This window comes from Passer montanus, unplaced genomic scaffold, assembly GCF_014805655.1.
Source record: "Passer montanus isolate IOZ18808 unplaced genomic scaffold, ASM1480565v1 scaffold23, whole genome shotgun sequence".
Taxonomy (NCBI): Eukaryota; Metazoa; Chordata; class Aves; order Passeriformes; family Passeridae; genus Passer; species Passer montanus.
In genome coordinates, this window is record NW_024366926.1 from 9440099 (window position 1) to 9458492 (window position 18394).

At 38.1% G+C, this 18394-nt stretch overlaps 1 protein-coding gene across 1 annotated transcript; it reads left to right on the plus strand.

Annotated features, from left to right (window-relative positions):
• The first annotated feature begins 700 nt into the window (after positions 1-700).
• Positions 701-12487, plus strand: LRIT3 (leucine rich repeat, Ig-like and transmembrane domains 3). The gene is made up of 4 exons (XM_039710769.1): positions 701-816; positions 2088-2566; positions 10111-10416; positions 11424-12487. Exons 1-4 carry the CDS (start codon positions 701-703, stop codon positions 12485-12487), a joined length of 1965 nt encoding a protein of 654 aa, XP_039566703.1.
• Positions 12488-18394: the final 5907 nt, after the last annotated feature.

Sequence of the window (18394 nt, forward strand, 5' to 3'; positions counted from 1 at the left end):
GGAATCTGGGCTTCCTATTAATTTGCCATTTTCAGTATTAAAGAAAATGCCATGCAATATCCTCATGGTGTACTAGATTTCCTTCAGGAACCTTGGAACACTTTATAGACAGTATAATAAATGCACTGCCTCTTAGGAGAATAAAAGAGATATTTTATTACACACTAACTTTACAACCTACATATTAAAACAACCTTGGAGCATGGTTGGATGTGATTTGAAGCAGAGTGTGTTCTGACAGAGTAAAGAGTGAGCTGCTTTAAGTGATGGCATTCAGGATACATTTGAAGGTTAAGCAACCCCAGATCTGGGCTAATCTGTTGTAATCTGCTGTTACTAAATGGATGGCTACATTCACATTTGTAGCACACTGCACATGAATGCCTAGGAATAAAGCCTTCACATTTCTTCATGTCAGTTCTTCTGGGAGGAAGCCATGTATCTGTTTATTTGCTACTACCTCCTAATGAGTTTTTTTGAAGAAGTTCATGGCTTTTGTCCTTCACAATGCACTTGCGTTTACCATGGCAGAAGTGATGGCACTGGAACAAGGTATATATTTTATTATTTTTTATGAAGGCCATTTATAACAAAAAGGGTTGAAGAAATTGGAGATAATCACATTTGTAGCACACTGCACATGAATGCCTAGGAATAAAGCCTTCACATTTCTTCATGTCAGTTCTTCTGGGAGGAAGCCATGTATCTGTTTATTTGCTACTACCTCCTAATGAGTTTTTTTGAAGAAGTTCATGGCTTTTGTCCTTCACAATGCACTTGCGTTTACCATGGCAGAAGTGATGGCACTGGAACAAGGTATATATTTTATTATTTGTTATGAAGGGCCATTTATAAGGAAAAGGGTTGAAGAAATTGGAGATAGCATTCTCAGACATTGCAAATTATTTGTAGAATAGCTGCAATGAAGGCATATTTTACATTAGCGTTCTATGGCTAGCAGCATTCCTGAAGAGGAGCAGATGGTGATTAAGGCTTTGTACTTAGCAAAGAGCTGCTCTAAATCTTCATTTTTTGCAGGAGGTAATTTCTTTCTGCTCCATGACGTTCCTACTATTGCAATGTCCTTTCTATTTCCACAAACTAGTTAACTAGTCTAAGGTGATTTTGGTTAAATAAATACAGTAGTTTTTTTTTTTTGTTTGTTTGTTTTTTTTTTTTTTTTAAATCTGCAGTAAATTATGTAATTTTTGATAGTAAGGAGGTTAATTTGAAATGTGGTGACCTGGTGTTGTCATGTCAATTTTAGGAGATAGCCTGTGACAATAAATAGCAAAGAGTATCTGGAATAAAGCTGCATGAGGAAAAAGTAAAATGGAAGAATAATCTAGAGAAAAGGGGGAGAAAATTAAGAATAAGACTTACTGAAGGCAGGGGATTCTTCAAGCTAGTATGTTGTGTAAACAACATACCCCGAAGAAATTGTTTCCTGAAATCAAATAACTGAAAATGCTGAGAAATCCCATTTCACTGACATCATTGTGAGCAGAAAGTTCTTTTCATCTCTATAAAACAAGTAATTTGTACATAGACATCAACAAGAGGGCCAGAAAGCTCTTCTTTACTGAATTTTCTTTGGTATATTTTCAATTTTCAGTCTGTTCCAAAAGGTAAGTATTGAAAATACTTTGAATCTTCATCATACAGAAAAATTAGAGATTAGTGATCTTAATTTTGCATTTTAATAATTTTTATTACGGGGCATGCATTTCCCACTTGAGATGCATGCATATATTATTCTTTGTACAATGGCTTCTGTCTTTCAGTTGTCACTAGAGTGAGGGGTGGATAGAGGGTGGTGCTTATATACTTTAGAATAAAGCAAATCTAGGTTTCATATGAAATGATCAGTTCTGATTTGTATTCTTTTTGTCTTTAGAGACTCCATGTTTGTGGAGTTTGTTCAACTTTTAAATGCAGAGGACTGTTCTTGATTTCCATGTTCTTTGTTCTGGTAGTAGTGTTGCAGAAAGTTGCAGCATTTGCATTTAAATCTGAAATTCAAATTTCTGGTAAATAAATGCAAATATGTCTCTCTTCCTCTATTTTTCTTTTTTCCCCTTTGCTAGATCTGTACTCTGTAATGACCCTGACATGTATGAGATCCCTGTGAATGTTCCTGTGGATACTGTAAAACTGCGTATAGAGAAAACTGTCATACGAAGGATTCCCACTGAAGCCTTTTACTACCTGGTAGATCTCAAATACCTGTGGGTCACTTACAACTGTGTAGCCAACATTGATATCAGCAGCTTCTATAACTTGAAACAGCTGCATGAGCTGAGGCTGGATGGTAATCTGCTTTCAACTTTCCCTTGGGAATCCCTGGCCGAGATGCCCAACTTACGGACTCTCGATCTCCACAACAACAAGTTGACCAGCATTCCCGCTGATGCTGGCCGCTTCCTGAGAAACCTCACCTACCTGGACCTATCCAGCAACAAGCTGACCACCCTGCCATCAGACCTCATGGACATTTGGCCCCCCTTCTCAGGAGCTATCGTGTCCAAGAACACAGACATTCTGGTGACACAGAGAGTAATCTTGGGTATGTTGAACAGCCTGTCTCATTCCTTACCAAAATACACCTGAACATGAAATTGCAAGTGAGAGCAGTTAGGGGACCAGCCTAGGGTTCAGGAAAGGGGGTTTTACCCAGGTCACTCTTGTGGTTTGCTCTGTGGTCATTTATTTATTTTCTACTGGTAACAGAAAACCATAAAATGGAGATAGTGAACTCCATGTGTATTGTTACTTCAAAGCTATAAAACTGAAGTAAAAGCTATGAGAATCCAGATTGCAGGAATACAGGCCATTCAGTAGCTATATAAATACAGGACTTACATCGTGTTTCTGGTGATGTTTCCCTCATCTTTGTATGTGTTTGTAAGCATGTCCATTTGCAACTGCTTTTTTCCAGAGGCTCCCAATCCAAGCCAGCAGCTAGAGCTGATGCTCTTATAAAGCCTGTCCTGTGACACAATGCTGCTGATAGTGTTGGTGGCTTAGAAAAGGGCAGCTCTGGTCTCCCTGGGACCTCTGCTGACCTTGCATTACTCTAAAGCTGACTGATTATCCTGAAGTTTTTTGCAATTTACATATTGACTATGAGAGAAAATAGGAGTATGATCCCTATTTATTAATTTTACTTTTTATAAAAGTGTCTAAGGTAAGTATTTAAGAATAATTTGGTCAGACTCTGATTTTTTTCATAATTTGATCCCCTTCTCTAGCATGCAATTGCATCAGTTTTGTTTGTGACCTTGTGCTTTGTCTGGCACTTTATCTCCACTTCCTAGTCTTGCCAAGGTAACCCCTTTTTCTTCAATCTCAAGCTGGAATAGTTCTGTCAATGCTGTTCTTCTCTATCACTGTTTACATAGAAGAGCATATTTTGATGTGTTTGTAGTGCAGCAGGTGGAAGAGAGGAAAATCAGCTGGCTGTATCTACTGCAGTAATTTTGTAGGCACTGGTAAAGATCTGTCCTGCATTGTACTGCCCAATATTTCCAATTTCTTGATCTGAACTCCCAGTATTCAGTGTCCATTTGTTCAGCTGCTTTGTTTCACAGCAGAAGCTGCAGCTTGAAACTCTCATTCTCTTATATGTTGTATAAGCAACTTAATAGATGTAAGTAGGCTGCATGACTTCATAAGTATGGTTTGGCTAGCATCATTAAAGGTTTTTTTGTTTATTCAGGACTAAAAAAAAAAAAAAAAAAAAAGTAAAAATGTAAAAGTAAGTCTTTCTCAGTACTCCTTTCCCTGTCCCCACACTGAAGACTACAGGAGGCTATAAAGTGGGAGCTGATTGTGCTAGATCTAATCCTCATGATCTCATGTGGGAGTCCCAGAGATTAATTGGTTTCCTTGTCTTACATAGCCCTCACCACTTCAGGCAAAACAAAAGGAACCGAGAAAACAAAATAACCTCCAACACAAAAAGCCACCAAAAAAAATCTTGAACCCTCGCACACTCTTCTCTCCCCTTAACTCTGGGAATCATCTGCAGGTTTCCTTGGTGCAGGTAGTTTTCCAGCCTCCTGTAGTCCTGGCAAACCCTCTGATGCCAGCATTGAGTTCTTTGAAGGCTTGGGATGTGACCTTTGGACCATTTTCTATTATGAACTACTGCTGGGTTTTAACACAGACCTCCAGAGAGGAACACACACTGGTTTAAACAGAACCTTGCTTCTCCATTTTTTTTTTTGTTTTACTGTTAAGTGCTAAGGGAGGTCCTGTGCAGCCATTATAGATTTGCACCTGAGAATGCAAAATGCAAGGTGGTACTTTCCTTGTGTTATATTGAGTAAATTTACCTTGGGTAAGATGCCAATCAATTAGCTGAATTTTTTTTTTTCATGGACATCATAGTTTTCCTATGAGTTTATCCCAATGCAGACAGGCAGTGCTTGCTACATAAGAAACTTTATAGTGAATAAGAAAGCATCCCCTTTCTCTGGAGATTAGAAAGTGCAGTGCTCTTTATGTCATGGGTTATTTTGACAAGTTTACTTAGATTCCATTGGGTATTAGTGCTTGCTTTCTGATGGCCCTCCTTTCTCTACTGGCCTTGCTGGAGCCTGAGAAAGAAGTGCATCCCATAGATATCCTCCTCCTCCTCTGAGTAACAGATAGGGATCACAGAAATACATGGTCAGGAAGGGCCTAGCCTGCAGGGATACAGATCCAGAGGAGCTGAGCCATTCTGGTAAAGTCTGTGCTGTTCTTAAAGCTGTGGCCAGACCACCCCAGAGCCTTCCATGGTCACCTCCTCCAGTGCTTATCTATCAGGCTAGTGAGAAAGTTTCTGCTAATATCTAACCTCAATCTCCCTTACTGCAAACTAAGCTGATTACCTCTTGTCCTACAGGGCATGGACATACAGAAAAACTAATCACCATCTTTAATTGTAAGCTTTCATAGGTTTTCCTTCCCTGTTTGCCATCCTAACCATTTCTTTCACACCACTTCTTTCACCAGCTTCTAATAGAACGTGAAGGTTTTTGTGGTTTTTTTTTTGTTTGGTTGTTTCTTGTTTGATTTTTGGGTTTTTTTGTTTTTTTTTTTTTTTGTGTGGTTGTTTCTTGTTTGATTTTTGGGGTTTTTTTGGTTGGTTTGGTTTTGATGGGTTTTTTTCATTTGTTTGGTTTGGCTTTTTTTTTGCTGTGTGCGGTATTTTTATTTTCTTTCATTTTCTACCATAGTTACTGGTTCCCTTTCAACACCTTTAGGTTTAAAAAAACTTAAACCTAATTTTAAGGTTTCCTTTAAAATGTAATGCCCACAATTGCAAGCTTTGATGCTCAAGAGTGTCCTATGTGCTCCAGCCACTCTCTGGGGGAGCGTTCAGCCTGACTCATGTACCTACATGGAATGATCACTGCAGGCAGAACTCTGCTGGAAGCTGAAACCCAGAGTAAATAAATGCTGGTTTTGTCTACTCAGGAACACAGCAGTCAGATTCTAATTAGTATAATCAGTTATGACTTGAGCTGTCTTCTCTCCTGGTTCTGCCAAAACAAGATTGTCATGTGCATGTAATTAACAAGATCAAAACCAGCAAGGTCCTAAACTCATATGTTTGTGCAAATGTATTTTTTAACACCAGGAGGCAATATTATCTTTGGTGTCTTGACTTGCCATCAAGATGGTTGCTCCTATGAGAAAATTCTGTTTCCCCTTGTTTACTTCAAGGTCTTTTGGAGGAGCCAAAAGCTACTTTTGCCGGAGGACTGACGTGTTAACATTTCCTTATTCCAGTTCATTGTCTTTGTACTAAGAGGTTTGGGTTTTTTGACTACTTCCCACTGCATGATGTTCCTCTGTGTGTGCACTGTGCTAAATGAAAGAGGGTTAGGGAAGGATTCTTGGCCCTTTGGCCAAGTGGCTCACTCTGGCTCTTATCCACACAGTTGAGGGGCAGCTCTCTTTCAAGCTGAGTGTCTGTTCCACTCTGTAAGATTTAGCCCTTGGTTCTTTGCAGGCTCTACAGGATGCTACAGTGACTCTCAAATGTAATTCTAGGAATGGGGGTGATTTTTGTTCAGTCTAACCTGCCTGAATTTGTGGGAGAATTGCATTGGAAATCGTTCATCTGTGCTTTTGGAATATGAAATAGCAGGGGTATGTTGTATGCCTGGGTATGAGGGCTGACAGATATGCAGAATAGCTTGGAGGTACAAAACCTGCTGCACTTGCTTTGGGGGAAACAACGGGATAGAGAGAGAGCCATCCTTGATGTGGTCTCATCCATAAACATTTCAGTGAGCAGCCCTGGAGTGCCAACTGTCCCTGGACCCATGTCTGGCTTTGTCTTGGAAGGTGCCCTGTGGATCAGCTCAGAACAAAGCTCTGGAGTGAGCTGAAAATAAAACAGTGCAAATGACTGGGGGACCAGTGTGTGAATTCCTCTGGCCCTCTTGGTTACCTCTGGAGCCATAGGCTGATACTTTCATCCAAATCACAACTAAATTCCAGCCCTGGCTGCTGTATGGAGATTTACATTTCTGGCAGGAATGATGGCAGTAGCATTTTCCATCTGGGGGAATCTAGTGAGTCCCTGAGAGGAACAGAAGAGTCCAGTATTTGACAGAGTGACATTTATATGAGATCTTGCCTCTGTTGCATGCAGAGGTGCCAAAAATTTGGAATACTGCAGGTCCATCAGGCTCCCACCTGTTATGCTGAGCCACGGGGTAGGTATTGCTTTTCCTGAAACTACTCCCTTAGCAATTGCCATGTGGTAAAAGTGCTGTGACAGGGTTGGATGTGGAATTTACTGTTTAGAACCATGGATCAAAATGTGTAGGTTCAGTTGGAAAGAACCTGGGGTAGGCTGGCCCAAGCTGTGGTGAATATTTCTATCAGCCCAAAACTTGACATCTTTCTATTTTGCAGCAACCAAAAATCAGTGGGTTACACAAGTTATGGTCCGAATCTGGTTACTGATTTACAAAGGAAATTTTGCTCATAGCTAAAGTCCATATTGACACAGTCTGGGGAAACCCTGCTTACTGAGAAGACTGCAAAAATGTGCATGAACAGACACACATAAGTTTGCCACTGTATGTGCAAGCATACATGTGAATGTGTGAGAGCAAATACAAAATATGCTAAATCTAGAATGAAGGATTTTAGAGCAATTTATCATTAATAATTAATACTGAAATAGCACTGCATTGGTATATAGCAATTCATAAATATTTATCAATGTTTGTTTTGCCTTGGCCAGTATTCTTTCTCAGATCAACAAGCTGCCTTGATATTTCTACAAAAGAATCCAGGGTTTATAAAGATATTCTCTTTCCTCAGATACATGTGCCATCATAGATTTATCATTATTTTCATTTTTGCTTCTTAAGAAATTTTTTTTTTTATTAAAGCTCCCTAATATTTTCCATTTTCTAATTTCCCTCCCCCCCTTTAACCTTTTCTTTATTTTTTCACGTGTTTGTTCTCACTTCTAACATCTTGTCGTCACAAACTGTTGAATGAAGTTCAAAATGCCCCTTGTAGCTTGGAAAATAGGTTTACCTTCACATTTCTGTTCTCTTCAATACTAGCTGAAGTACAATGAAATTCAGTGTTTTATCTTGCTTCCAACTCAATTGTTCTTAATCTTTTCATTTTGAGAATTCACATAAGTTGGTGGTTTACAATGGCTAGAAATAGTGTGAATATTGTCAGATATTGCCAAGACACAGATAAACTGAGGGGCTGTGCTGTGGGAGCAAGGAAGGAGCTCATGTAGCTGTGTCTATTATATACATTTGTATAAATCCTGCTTCTTTAGGCAGTTTCATTGGAAAGCATGATCATTGGGGAAATGAAGGGCTGACTGACATAACTCTTCCTTTGCCCTACACTCAGATGGTCAAACCTGTGCCCCAGGCTGGACTAAACAGCCATCCAATCTAAGGACTGTTCATCGTTGCTTCATCATTCCTTTCATTCTGTCAATTTCTGATACCTGTTATAATGACTTTGGTTTTTCTTCAGGACACTGGGAGAATATAAAAGCTGTGTAGGTATATATATTAGGAAAAGTTCCTTCACTGAGAGGGATCTCAGGGAAGTGGTGGAGTCACCATTCCTGGAGGTATTTAAAAGACATGTAAATGTTGCCCTCAGGGTCATGGTTTAGTTCTGGACTTGGCAGTGCTGGGTTAGCAGTTGGACTTAATGGTCTTAAAGGTCTTTTCTAATGTAACCATTCTTTGGTTCTATTTCAAAGGCTTTGAGTGCTTCAAGTAGGTTAAGAACAATATTTAACCCCTTCATTTCCTGCAGTAAATTTCTCAACATTGTGAGGAAAATTGCAAGAAAGTGAGAAGAAAAAGAAAATTACCGGAATATTGTCTGACTACAGAGCTTCCTTAATTGAAAAGATGAGCACAAATAGTTACATACATGTGCTTGACTGAGCAGGATTTCTATAAGCACAAGCAATTGATGTACCTAGATATACAAAACACTTGGATAGTATATTTTCTCCTTTTGAATATGTGTGTGAAGTTCAGAGGCAAAATTTCTATGTTTTGGAGATTTTATTGAGGAAAAGCAGTTGCTGGTACATTTTTCTTTGCCTTCTTCTCTGTTCCTCACAAACAAGTAGTGAATAGATGTAAAATCTCTTCTGTCTGGAAGGGGTGAAATTGGATTGTGATGTCAAAGTCAAGGAATCTCTTCAGGTCAAGTGTTGTTTTAAAGAGCAGGGATTAATTGGGGTTTACCATAGTTTTAACCAATCACTACAATTGTGCTTAAAATAACCTAATCTTGGTCTGGTGATAAAAGGAAGAAGTAGTTAAAAGTTCATGTATTCTTTCATCTGCAGGTTTTTCCAGAACAACCCATTATTTTTTCAGTAGCTGTTTTGATGATTCTTAAAATTACATTCTGAAAAGGTGTTCAGGGCTCTTTTTCTTTCAACACTGGTTTGACTTATATGACTTGTTTATTGTACTGATCAGTAAATTCACTAGCAAAGGGTCCTTGCCTAGCATCCCTTGTTTCAGACCATAAGTTTTGTTTATTAGTAGTCCTTGGAGAAAATGAGAAAGGCATATTCAAAAGTATGAGTCCAATAAGAAAATTCGTGAACTCCTGAGTCATATGCTGTGTGGTATTTTACCTGGTGAAGCCACTGTTGTTCTTTGAAAGTCAACATAGTGGCGTAATCAATACCAGCTGAGGATTTAGACTGATATTCCTCAGAAGTGGTTAATCTCTTCCAACGTCATAAATTCACAAAGAGGGAAAAGTTTCTAATTCATTTACTGAAAAAAGCAAATGTTATTGACTCTGACAGAAGCAAATGTTATTGGCTCTGACAGAAGAGAGATAGGGTTCTTGTGTGCCATCATAAAAATATTGTAGTCATTATGGTGTTTTGTGGGCCTTCCTATTTTCTACTCTTCTGTTATTATTCTTGAATATATTTCAGAGGCTGTAGTGAAGCCAGCTTCTAACAATATTGGTGTAGTTCAGAGCCAAATAAAATTTTTGTTGGCCTAAAGTTTTTTCTCCTTAGCCTTTATCCCTTTTTCTCAAGGGGCAGAGATGGTGGTGTAAGCTCTAAACCCTTAAATCATTGTATTCTTAAGCATTGAAAAAAAGGTTCAGGGAAGGTCAAGCTGTAAGAGCCTAAAGAAGGACTAAGAGGAGAGGAGAGTGACACGAAGCAAAGAGAAGCTATCTTTCCAGAAGGCACAGGCAGGTGAAAATGTATCATCAGTCTTAAGACATCTTTTCAAAGTGGTTTTGAATGTGGTAGATAAATAGCAAAGTTAAGCATAGGTAGTGCCAGCATATCAATATGCTCCCATAGACTTCTGTGAAGAAGTAGTTTAGGTTAATAAATTTATTAACCTAATAATTTATACTGTTCTCCCTAACCTCTGAGAATATTCCCCCACCAATCAGCTGAACAAAACCCTCAAGCTGAAAGAGAAAGGATTAACTCAGAATAGGTCCAGGATTGTCCTTGTTTGTATGTGGTGGTAGTCATGTGTCATACTGTAATCACAATATCCATATATTGACTGACAACTTTTTTTTTTTCTTTCCCCGTTTCCCTCCTTGCCTCAGGTTTTCAGGATAACCCATGGTTCTGTGACTGTCGCATTTCAAAACTTATTGAATTTTCCAAAATTGTGGACACCTCCGTTGTACTTCTTGATCCATTGGTTTCATGTAGTGGACCTGAGAGCCTGGCAGGAATCTTGTTCCAGAGAGCTGAGTTAGAGCAGTGTCTTAAACCATCTGTGATGACCTCAGCAACAAAAATCACCTCCCCGCTGGGCAGCAACGTCCTGCTACGCTGTGATGCCACGGGGTACCCAACACCACAGCTCACTTGGAATAGGTCAGACAATGTTCCAGTGAACTACACAGGTATAACTGCTCTCTTATAGGAAATGGGAGAAACAAACATTGTTGTGTTGCTTGTGCTTTGAGATCATTGTAATGAGTAATAATGGGCCATGTATTGTGCCAAGCTGGCAATTGTATCTGTTATGGAATTCTCTGTCTAGTTCTTGGTCTTAACAGGTCCAGCAGACTGTTTTGGTTGTGGATGTGGTCTGTCAGAAGAACAATGTTTGTGGGAGGGAGAAATGGATGAAGTGGGGGAAGGATAAAGGGAAATGGAGTTTGGGTTAGTTGGACCTTAACTCAGAAGCTAGAAAGGAGAATTTTTTGCTGGAACTTTTGTTTGAAAATGTTCATGTTAAAAAAGCCAGTGAGGCCATAAATGAGCAACTTAAAACTCAGCATTATAAACACAGAATTTTCCAAATTCATATTTTCTGTGTGCAACTGATGCAAGGCATCATTGTCTGACATCATTCTAGCTACTATGACAGATACTTATGTAGTAACTTAAATGTAAAAAAATGCTACTTGCTAATGCCAAGTAGTTGTCAGTCATTATAGGTCTGATGAAGGTAACGGAACTGAAATATCTTAGGACAATAGACATTTCCAATAGCATTTAAATGGCTAGCATGGTAAGTGTCACAGAAAGTCAGTGGGTCTTGTATTTAAGAGTCAATAGCAGCTTTAAGACATTTGACTTCACTTTACGTGGTTTTGTTTTTCTTAGTGAAACTGCAAACTATTTCTAATTACTCTAGACATTTATTTCCATTTTGACCCAAGCTGAACCTATTTATTTAATATTAGAGTATGTCTGGGAATTCCATAGTTTGTTTTGGAAATTTTTTTTGGTTTTGTTTGTTTTTTTTTTTTTTTTTGTTTTGTTTTTTTGTGGGTTTGTGTTTAATTATTAAAATTTTCATACATGCAATTCCTTCTGGCAGAAAGGTAAGAAGTATTCTAATAATGTTTAGTTCCTCTTTACTTCCCATTCATAATGTTTTACTCTTTGCATTTTCCCTTAGTAATTCAAGAAAGTCCTGGAGAGGGTGTCAGGTGGTCCATAATGAGCTTGACAGGAATTTCTTACAAGGACGCAGGAGAATACAGATGTAAAGCCAAGAACTTGGCAGGAATGTCAGAAGCTGCTGTGACTGTCACAGTGGTTGGTGTAGTTACTACAACTGTGTCACCACAGAAGTTTGGGAGGAAGCCAGAGGCTGAGAGGCAGAATACAACTCAGGAGGAATCCAAGCAGGAACTCGGGAGGACAACCACACCTCTTCCCATCACACCGACCACCACAGCTCTGGTGAGCACTGAAAGATCAACCAGCATGACTTTCACTGACAAAAAGCAATCCAGGCTCATGTTGGATGGAAAGAAAGTTTCAAAGGCAGTGACAAATGGAAACAAAAAGCAGATTGGAGATTCAAGAAAGAAAGGTGAGGATTCTTCATTGAACACAGCAGGTGTGACTGAGCAAAATGTTACTGTGAAGAACCTAAGAGTGATCAGTGAATCTGATGAAAGAGTGACCTTAACTTGGAAAATGGTCAATGCCACAGGCAATTCCGCTGTGACTGTGTTATACTCCAAGTATGGTGATAAAGATATGTTGCCTCTCAGCACTGATTCTAACAAAAACAAAGTCACAATCGATGGTTTGCAACCTAGTACTCAATATATGGCATGTGTCTCACCCAAAGGCGTGCCGCCTACAAAAGAGCAGTGTGTTGTTTTCTCCACTGATGGGTTAAATGATGAAAGCAGCTCTGAGTTTTCTATTCTGATAGTGGCCAGCAGTGCAGCATGTGTGGTTGTTTTACCTTTGATATTTTTCTTACTCTACAAAGTTTTAAGACTTCATTTGAAACCAAAATCTGCAAAGGAAGCTGAACTTGCAAAAGAGACGTACGTGCAATTTGAAACCCTGTCTCTGAAGCCTCGAACACTGGGTGCAGGAGACCAGCTCTGGGCACGAAGGTACACGGATGAGTCAGAAAGACTTCTCCTTTGCTCTAGGTCAAGCATGGATTCTCAAATGACCTTCAAAAGTGAGGGCTCCAGGTCTGAGTATCTGTGCTGAACATGGGTGAGGGTGGAGATGCAATAAATAATAGGTATAATTAATTCAAAATGGTGATGCTGCATCTGGAAGCAGGTTGATGCTAGATGGTGGTCAGAACAAGTTATCTGGTGTAATAGAGTCTTACTGGATGGTGGTGGGTAGGAGGGGGAATAGAAGAAAAATGCTGCCTGTTTATTTTCTTATTTTTATGTTTGTGATTTTGGATGTGAAGGAGTGATGTTCTTCCAAAGAAAAATACAGCCTGAAATGGTTCCATGGTTAAAGATATTTTTTGGTTTTATTAAAACATTCTGTTTTCTCTTCTCTCATTTTACCACATGGTGTGCTAGTGGCATATATCAAACATGAATCACAATCTTCTTGAAAGTGATGTACTTCAACATAATAGGAAAACAGTTTTAACTACTTCTATTGTGATCAAAACTTTATTTGAATATACAAGTTTTCTTCTGACATCAGCCTGTGCTTCGAGGTCTCATAGAGCTGTTTGGGTTGAAGTATTCTCAGGCCAGTCAAGACAGAAGCCACAGTTTATGGGCCCTTGAGAGGTACAATACACATAGTATTGTCATTTTGCAGATGTTATTGCAAGGGCAAAGAAGCTTCTTTAGTGTCCTGAAGCTCAGGAAAGCTGAGTAACTGAGAGACTCTAGATAATTATATTAACTTACATCAGATTATCTTGTTGCAGAATCTCAGCCTTAGAATTTACTTGGATGTGTCTGTCTATATACCTCAGTTTCAGAAATCTCTGTACAGAAAATTCTGTGGTGCTGTGCAATACAACACACACTCTTATATGTAAATATATGACACAGATGTTGCACAGTATTATGGACTACACTGCAGTAATATAATACCTTGTGATATAAAGTAAGAGGAGTTTTTGTCCTCAGGGCATTTTGGATGTTAAGTTTAACATAGTTTTAGCATAGTGAAAGTTATTTGTGAGTGTGCTTCCCAATGTTTAAAAATCAGGAATTAATAGTAACAATGAATTCAGAGTTGTCTGTTAATGATAATAATGAATAGTCTATTCTGAGGTTGCTTTTTTAATGCCTGAAGTAAATAAGAGAACTTTTATTGTTCTAGGTTCAGATATTATTTTACAAGTATGTATAAATTGTTTTTATACATACTTGTAAAATATGTATATTTTACAAGCCACAGTTTTTCCTGAAAATTACAGCTGTGTTGTTTTCTTGGACCTTTCTATGCCTAGGGGAACTGTTTGTTTTGATAGGAAATTGGGAATTGACATTTTTCAGAGGGAGAAATATTACTCAAAGCTACAAACTGAAGCTTAGTTTGTCAGCTTCAAAACAGTAGCATTTCTCATTGTCACTATTGTAGGATGAAATTTTGCCTGCTGGAATGCTGACAAGCTTATCTTGTAAGTCATAGCTTGGTGAGAGGTGTCAGAAAGCCTGTGACACAAAATCATGGCAGGAAATGAACACACTGAAAAATCTCTGTAGCACCTACACCATGGTGTCCAGTGACCAGGATTAGCAGAAAGAGTATTTGAGACTATGGGAGCTGTAATAAAGAAGCAGGTGGGATGTTCAAAAGTGCAAAATTAGCTTGCCTGCTTAGAATTATCCTTGGTGTTCCTTTCTGTGTTACAAGTATGTGTGGTGAAAAATCAGTCTTTCTTCTTTTTCCGTGAATAATTTTGATTGCAATGAAAATGTTTTTATCTTTTTAAGCTATTTTACTTTGGCAGGGTTTTTGTTTTTTGAAATTTAGGATTTTTTAAGGAAAAGAGATTCTCTGTGTGTCAAAACCAAGGCTCATCTGACACATTAATCACAGAACAGGTTTGTGCAGGACCTGAAGTGTTACAATATTTGCCTTCTATTTTCCTGTTAGGCAATGTAGTCGGTAGTTGTTGAAGGTGTTTGCAGTTTAAAACACCATGGTTTTTGTTAATGAGAACAAGTGTTTTAACTTTTCTTTTTTCCTGGAGGGTATTTGATTTCAGGTTTCAAAGCCCTAAATCTAATTCTGAAGTCCAAAATTTACTTGCAGGTGATACCTTAATATATGGAACTGAAGTGGTGCACAGTTCATTGGAGAGAGCTCACTTGTGAGTGTCAAACCTTTGGGTTTGACTAATCCTTGTGGAATTAGCATGTCCTAAAGTTAGAAATTAATCTCTGGCCACATGGGCTATCAGTGTATCAAAGGTGAAATTTACTATCAAGAGCATATTCTTTCAAGAAAACATGTTATGCATTATTTTTTCCACAGTTCTCGTGACACAAGAATTACATAATCCAGACATGCTTCTGTAAGTCATGTCAAAACACCAAATGTGCTGGGGAATTTTGGCAGGAATTTGACACAAAGGGCAAATCAAACAATAAAGATGTTTGCACTGTATCACCCCTAACTGGTTTAATTAAAGTGCTGAAGAAATACTTTCCTAACAGATGTAAGTTTTTATATTGTCAATTGTTAATGATGGAACAACTGTGAAATAGATGTTGTCACCCATAATAATTTGTATAATGTCATCTGAAATGCAGCACTGGATCAAGCATTGGTGTGAACAGTGAGGACTATAATCTGTGTAGGAAAATTTGGAGAGGTTTCAGCCTGTGTTTATGTGTCGCCTTTCATGTATTTTGCACTTTTTTTTCCAAATTAATCCTGCTTTTCCCAAAAAAGGTTAGACATCTTTTTATATATTACCTACAATGGCTGTGTCAAAACTGGATGGCTAATGGAGTAACTGGGTAATGTGAGCTGACTTCTAAGTAAACCTCATTTTTACTTAGAGTTTTAGTGAGCATAATAGTTATCACAATACTTTTTAGTACTTGTCATATTAAACCATAATATTGGCTTCAATGTGCACTTACTAAGCCAAACTTAAGGTATCTGTGCATCTATTTTAGTCCTTGCCATTGCTTACAGGGGGCTTTATAGTCCTTGCACCATCATCAGATTCTCATCCTTTTCTCAGGGAGGGAATTAAGAGAGAAAACTCTTTCATGTGTAACATGAGAATGTCTGAAATAGCAAAACAATTCACACTTGGACTGTGTCTAGGGGGCTAAACAAAGGATATTTCAAACTCAATACCTTTTCAAAGAAGTAACTAAAACAGAAGTTGTTTCCATGTGAAAATAAAAAATTGTTTTTGTACAAGGCACTGTGTATGCCTGACCCTTTTGTCTTTGTTTATAGCTTTAGACAACATGTGATGAGTGTAGCTGTGGGGACAAAGGGAAGTCTGAAAAGAAATGAGAGAAAACACAGAAAGGTGATACCCTAGAGAATTCTGTGACAGTGTGCCACAATATCCTTTACTTGCAATTCTGCCATTTATGTGGCAAGGGTGCTGGGGCATCTGCAGACAGGTAGATGTAAAATGATGGATGAAGATACTGCTGGATTATTGCAAAGATTGGAGCTCTACACATCTAACCCAGTTTTGACAGGGTGGGGCAGCTGTGAAACTGGAGTGTGGAGGAACAATGACACTGGGAGAATTTGAAGAATGCACTTGAAGCTGGTCTTGAAGTCTGCCTGTGCCCCAGTGAAAGTTGTAAGAAGTTTTTGGAGACCACTGCCTTTAAACTGAAAGGGATGAGCAGGTAACTTATAAATATGTTGCAAAAAAGAGGGGCATGCATCAGCAACAGTTCTGGAGAGGCTCTGAAACCAAGATACAATATACAACAATCATCCATCTTGATCTATGATTTTGTTTTAAAAACAACCATTTTGTTAGATTTGTGGCTGGGAGGTAAACACAAACTTGAATCTTCATGACTAGAGATGAAATTTCAAAATGAACTTTTAAAAAATTATCTAACTGTGTGTAGATTGGAAACCTGTGGACCTGGATGCCTTGTCTCACGGAAATCATTGTGTTGTTCTAGGTGTTATAGGAAGCCACAGAAGCTCCAGGTCAGCATTGTCACATTCCTTTGTTGAAAATGAGAGGAGATGCTTTCTTTTTTATTTACAAATCACTGAATTTTTTTTACTCTGAATTTCAAGAGATCAGAGTTCCCTTCAGAATGGAAGCACAAATAATGTGTCATTTTGATATATCTGAAAGACTCCTTTGCTAAACAGAGGAAAATCAAGCTGAAATATTGGTCTGAAACAGCCTGTATGAAGGATTTTTATTTTTTTACAAACCTGTATTTTTCTAAGTGTTCAAGATGGGAATCATTTCAATCAAAAAGGCAGAAAGCAGCTATGAACAAAAGGATATATTTTCCAATATAGATGTAACTGCAGTTTTCTCCATTTTCTATTTTTTATGAAATAACATCCTAACGTAGTGTTTAAAAAAAGAATGTAGAATTGCTGCAGCAAGATCAATAGCACCTGCCAGGTATATATTTTAAGTATATTTGTTCTAACTTCAGGTCTGGTATTTCTGAAGGACTCTTGATTGACTTAAGAGTATTATAAAGGAGCTGACTGTGCAAACAACTACAACTAACCTCTCATAATAATGGAATACCAGTTTACTGACAGTGTATGAAATTCTACATATTGCAGAAGAAGCTCTGATAAGAAAGGAGGAGGTAAAGGAATTTGTGGTTTCTTGGTTTCTGGTTTTTTGGGTTTTTTTTGTTATGCTCTTTGAAAAGTTCAAGCAGTTTCTTCTATTGGCTTCTGGCACTTGAAAATGCTACTGGACAAGGTGGAAAGTAAGAACACAATGACAATTACTAGTATATTTGGTGCAATTCTAGTTTAAATTCGATACGTTTGTTTGGTCAACTAAATGAATACTTTGGATTTTTTAAATCTTTTTTTTAGTATTTTTATTCCTTTAGACATACAGTTGAAGAAAACCTCTAGCATCCTCAAACAAATTTATCTAATACTTCAAAAAGCAAATTCATGAACAAATCTCTAGATCAGGTTCTTGCTTGTCTCTCATTTATTCTTTCTAGTTTAGTATTGTTTTGGAAAAGAGGAACAAAACACTATGTATAGTCTACTTTGTATTATTTTCCAGTCTCTAAAACAGTCACACCTTTGTTGAAGAAAAAGGAAACTAAATCCAATACTCATAAGTTCTGGTTTTTGTAAGAACCTGATTTAATTAATGGTGATGAAATCTAATGCCATGGACTGATCAGATGGACTACTAAATCATGTGTCTTGAATTTTTTCCTGCTAATATTTGGACAAATGTTTGAGACTCCAAAAATAACTGGGACCAATTATATTTTGTTTTATAGCCCAATCCCTTGTGTTCAAGATCATGTGGAAGTTAAATCACAGAGAGAGAAAGGCACTATAGGTGTACAGTAAACAGGCAGCTACATAACATGGTAAACAAAATTCAGGATAACATTACTCTTTTTAAACATTATTTTTCTCTTTGCATGGAGCCTTCTTCTATGTTAAACTAACCCTGCAGTGCATTGCTTGCTTCAGATTGCACATGAATGACGTTACCTCTGGGTACTTTTACAGAGCATGCTCTCAGGTCTTGAGTGACCTGTTCTGGTTTCTCACTGATTCTCCAAAAAAGAAAACTGCTTAGTGTTTCTTGTTCTCTGGCACAGAAGTGACCTGGTGGAGTGATTTCCTCCTGCTGAAGCATGAATGTGAAAACAGGAATTGTAACATTCCTGTTGGTTCTGAGCATCATGTTTCATAGCTGAGGATTAGAGAAAGTAATATAATTCTAAATTTAATTTGCCATTCTCTGTAGCTGGCTGCTTACTATACTCTTATCTTGTCCTCTTTCTCCCTCTGTGATTTAACTTCCACATGAACTTAGGCACAGCACCTTGCAATTGTGCTGTTTGCTGTTGTGTCTCAGTTCCTGGAGTTCTGTGTCAATCATTCTGGGATCAGCCTAAAATCTGAGCATAGCATTTTTCAGTAGAAGATTGAGCTAAATTACTTCTCAACATG